Genomic DNA, 4213 nt, shown 5'->3' with positions numbered 1-4213 from the left:
CGAATGAAACTGTTGACGAACGTGACGTATCGAGCCTTAAACCCTAATTGGTTACGGTCGGACGACGACTAGAGTTGAAAATCGCTGCTACTGAATACATATCCATTTGATCGTGATCTAAATGCTCGTGTGGTAACTGAAGATCATGATCTACTCCGTTTTGATTGGATTATCGGTTAGGTTACAGTTTGTTGTTGCTATTTATTTAGATCCCGTAACCAAAGAACAACTATACTATTATCCCACACAAGCGAAACGACATCCTAAGACTCGGTTTGAAATGAAAGAATAAGAACTAAAGCGAAGATAAACCCTAATTAAACCCTAATTCCATTTGGATCCCTTTTCCTCCTCCCTTGAAAACCTCTAGATCTATCCCAGCTGACTTTGCATTTACTTACGAATGTTTTCAGCTACCCACAGTACTCCATTCAGCCATCATCGACAAGAAGTATCGAAAATCTAAAGACCCACATGGAACCATTTTCGAACCACACGTTAATGGTTTTGTCCAAGATTTTCTAGAAAGCCTAAAAAGCTATACGAAATCTACTAGAACTCGTTTATAACTCATAATAATTGATCGAGCAATATAGGAGAATAAAGTTTGAACTTAATTAAAGATCTATAAGTTGTACGGATAACGTCTCAACCATTTAGATAAATTTAACAAGTCGCACGGGGTATTTCTTGTCACCAGGATTAATAAAGTTCAACCCCATAGATCGAAAGACATCAGACAGAAACTTAACTAGACTAAATGGATGAACAACAGTTGCCACCGCGGTTGGTACCACAGCTGCCACGAACACCACGAGCTTCCGAATCTGCATATGTCCATTTGCAAGGGTATTTAGTTAAATAGGTTATGTAGTCGGTACACAATAGAGTACTTTTCGTTATTTCGCAAACCTTGTTTTGATTTCTTGGGCTCAATTTGGCATTCCCAGTCAGCAAACTTAATAGAACCAACCTGCATTAACAAAAAATGGTAAATAAGTTGATGTATGTAAACTTATTACTTTCCATGGAAGAATTGCCAGAATCTTGTGGATGTTGATGGTATAAAGAACCTTGTGGAGGTTATTGTAGAACTGTTAGAATGACTGTTTCCTATCCTAACGGACTTAGCGAAACATAATCCAAGAAACGGTCATTTGATTACAAGAACCTCCACTGTGGATGCTCTAAGCGTGTGATGTTGTAAACTAGATAAAACGTTCTAAACGTAAAACTACTACACCTACATAATTTGTTTATGGAAATATATAGTAAACGACATCTAAACTATTTAATTAACGGACACTTGTGAATTTAACGTATGTACCTGAACTGCTTGACGTGCAGATTTCGGTTGATTGAATTCCACAAAAGCATAACGATATCCATCCTAAGCATAAGATTAAAGATTCTATATTATATACATGATTGCAATATATATATATACTTAGAAGAGAATTGAGCTAGGTCGGACCTCGTATTCTTGGATCTGGATATACTTGTGGTTAAGAGATCCAAATCGACTTCTTAATGCTTTGGTCAATACATTGAGCTTCAAATGTGGCGGGATGTCTTTGATTAGAACTGTCCTCACTGCAACAAGTATTCGAGAAAGTTCAGTGAAAAAGCAATGCTGCCACTTAACAGTCATGATAACCAAAGAACTTGCATTCATATAGATGGTTTATGGAGTACCAAAGCTAGGAGCAGGGCCTTGTTTAGGAGGAATGGTAGAAATGGTGCTTGATGATGGTTTATCTGCCAAAACCTGCCTAGATGCTTGAGGGGGAATCGGTTTTGCGACCTGTGTTTGAGAGCAACTATACTTAAATAAATGATCACTGGAAAAAACATAGACAAACTACATTGAAAATATGCTTCAGCCCAGTGAACTCACAATGGAAGCATAAGTCTCTTTGTTGGCAGATTCTTGGCCGTCTGAATCAGGTGAATTCTTTTCAACCAGCTGATCATCGTTCTTGGCACCACTAGATTCTTCTGTAGAGCTTGTTTTGTGGTTCTGCTCCTTCTCAAGAACCTTATGAGCAGCTTCTGTGATGGTACCTTCGGCTAAACGAAAAAGAAGATCGATTGATCATATGGCACATGACAAAACCTATATAAACAAGCTACTAATACCATTCTTTGGAGGAGAAGATGGTTTGACAGGAACAACAGATGGAGGGTCATGTGATTGCTTCTCTTTGTTTTGCAAAATTTTAACAGCAGCATTCGAGGAGGGTAATGAACTAGCTTTCGCGACCTACACCAAAGAGCAATAGTGTTTTAATTAATGATTACCAGAAAAATATACAACCTGAAATATAAAGAGTGCCCGAAGTGAGCTCACGATTGATGCATAGGACACTTTTTTTACAACTTCTTGATCAGTGCATGAAACAGATTGTGCAATGGGGGATGCGCTGATCTTTTGGTCATCTGGAAGTACTGAATTCTTCGTGTCTGATGAATCGGCACTAATCTGATTTCTATTATCAATATCATCTTCTGTAGAGGTGCACTTGTCTTTCATTATAATCTGAACACAATCTTCTGATAAACAAAAGAAGAAATCTATTGAACACAAGACGATGCAACCAACATGAACTTGGAATAACAAGAAGAATTACATATACCAGTAATTTTGGGCCTGATCCCTTCATCTATAAACTGAAAGAAATCATTGTGCACATAAAAGCCTTTGGTTTGTGGTGCCAAGAAGAAATTCTGGGAGAAGTATCTCGTCGCGTTGTCTTTGTTATGCAAAGCGCCTGCTACTCCTATAAAAACCGAATCCTCTAATGAGTCCTGAGCGTGCATCGAGAGTACTTTGGTAGTCCAGTCCTTTATATCAGAAGCCATGATCTCATCCTTAATTCCCTGATCCAAAACCAAATGTGATGCAAAGTTATGCACTCATAGAGCAAAAAGGTTACTATCTAACTACATAAAATACCCCAAATAGCTATATATCTAAGCCAATGTGAGTATATGTTATCCCCACCAACCATTGGTTCTCCCTAAAAAGGAGGTGATCCAGCAACACCTTCGACTATGGCAACCTTGTTACGATTTCACTCCAGCCACTAACCCATTTCTCGAGTGAAGTTTTAACTTATGTGATCCTTATTTAATTACCAAAAAAATTGTTTCTGGTTGGATGTACATCTCATTTTTTGATTGAATGGATCCAGATGCAAACATCATGCTTTGAAACATAGGACTTGATTTCATTTTTCCTGCTTGATTTCCCAATTTCTTTAAGACTTAATTTTATCTATTTCTGCGCGTCTAAACCATACCTTCGCCGTTGTAATTGTCCGCATTGACCCATCAGCGTTTGGACGGGATAAGATGCTTTGATCTTTATAAAATTTATGAGCATCTTCAGGATGTGCATGGAGAACCTGATAGTACCGTTCCACAAAAGCTTGGGCAACAGCTTGAGCCGAGAGGCGGTGCCCATACGGATGTGTATTAGTCTTTGGAATACTGGGAAGAGATGGAACTTTGCTGAATCTACTCTTTCTTACCATCTCTGCAAAATAAGTAAAGTAAGATTCATTATATTGTTACTGAAAATAGAATGTAAGTTGATTAAGGATCGATCTTAATTAATTTGCTAGAGTAATTCGATATCGTTGTAGCACATTTCAGTGGCGTGTAATCATGTAAAGATACGAAAAACCACGAAATAAATTGCCTGATTTGCTAAGAAAGTAGGGAAATATGAATTTTATAAGCTTCTAGATATCATGTTCCTCATATGTAAAGATCATTAGATTTCCTGGACAATTTAAATGTTACCAAAGCAGAAAGCAAGCGATAGCGTTCACAAAATGTTATTTCGAACACAAAACAATGCATAACTTGGTACGTAGATATGTAACGCCACATCAAAACACAGAAAGTAGGTATATATATATAGGGTTTCTTCCTAGGGAGCGAGAACATATCACATATGATAATTCACGTGAGTGGACTTGGTGGTATGCGGACGACGTGTCCTAACTCAAAGGTTGTTTACATGTGATGGATTATAGTATCATATGAATAACACGTTTATCACATGAAGAAAAACCTTCATTTTTCTAATGAGAAATCTGGTTCTTAGCAACACCTTCATTTTTCTAATGAGAAATCTGGTTTCTAACAGCACCTTCATTTTTCTAATGAGAAATCTGGTTTTTAACAGCACCTTCATTTTTCTAAT

General features: G+C 37.5%; 1 protein-coding gene across 1 annotated transcript; it reads right to left on the bottom strand.

The window, feature by feature from the left end:
- Positions 1 to 756: 756 nt before the first annotated feature.
- LOC112528476 (ras GTPase-activating protein-binding protein 2-like) lies at positions 757 to 3536 on the bottom strand. The gene is made up of 10 exons (XM_025139505.1): positions 3303 to 3536; positions 2637 to 2880; positions 2318 to 2553; positions 2140 to 2263; positions 1898 to 2070; positions 1696 to 1804; positions 1475 to 1593; positions 1328 to 1390; positions 913 to 973; positions 757 to 827 (listed from the first exon to the last, which is right to left on the bottom strand). Exons 1-10 carry the CDS (start codon positions 3534 to 3536, stop codon positions 757 to 759), a joined length of 1434 nt encoding a protein of 477 aa, XP_024995273.1.
- Between the last annotated feature and the right edge of the window lie 677 nt (positions 3537 to 4213).

This window comes from Cynara cardunculus (assembly GCF_001531365.2).
Source record: "Cynara cardunculus var. scolymus isolate 2C chromosome LG 15, CcrdV1, whole genome shotgun sequence".
Classification (NCBI taxonomy): domain Eukaryota; kingdom Viridiplantae; phylum Streptophyta; class Magnoliopsida; order Asterales; family Asteraceae; genus Cynara; species Cynara cardunculus.
The sequence above is the reverse complement of the archived record's forward strand: the minus strand, read 5'-3'. Positions and strand labels throughout refer to the sequence as shown.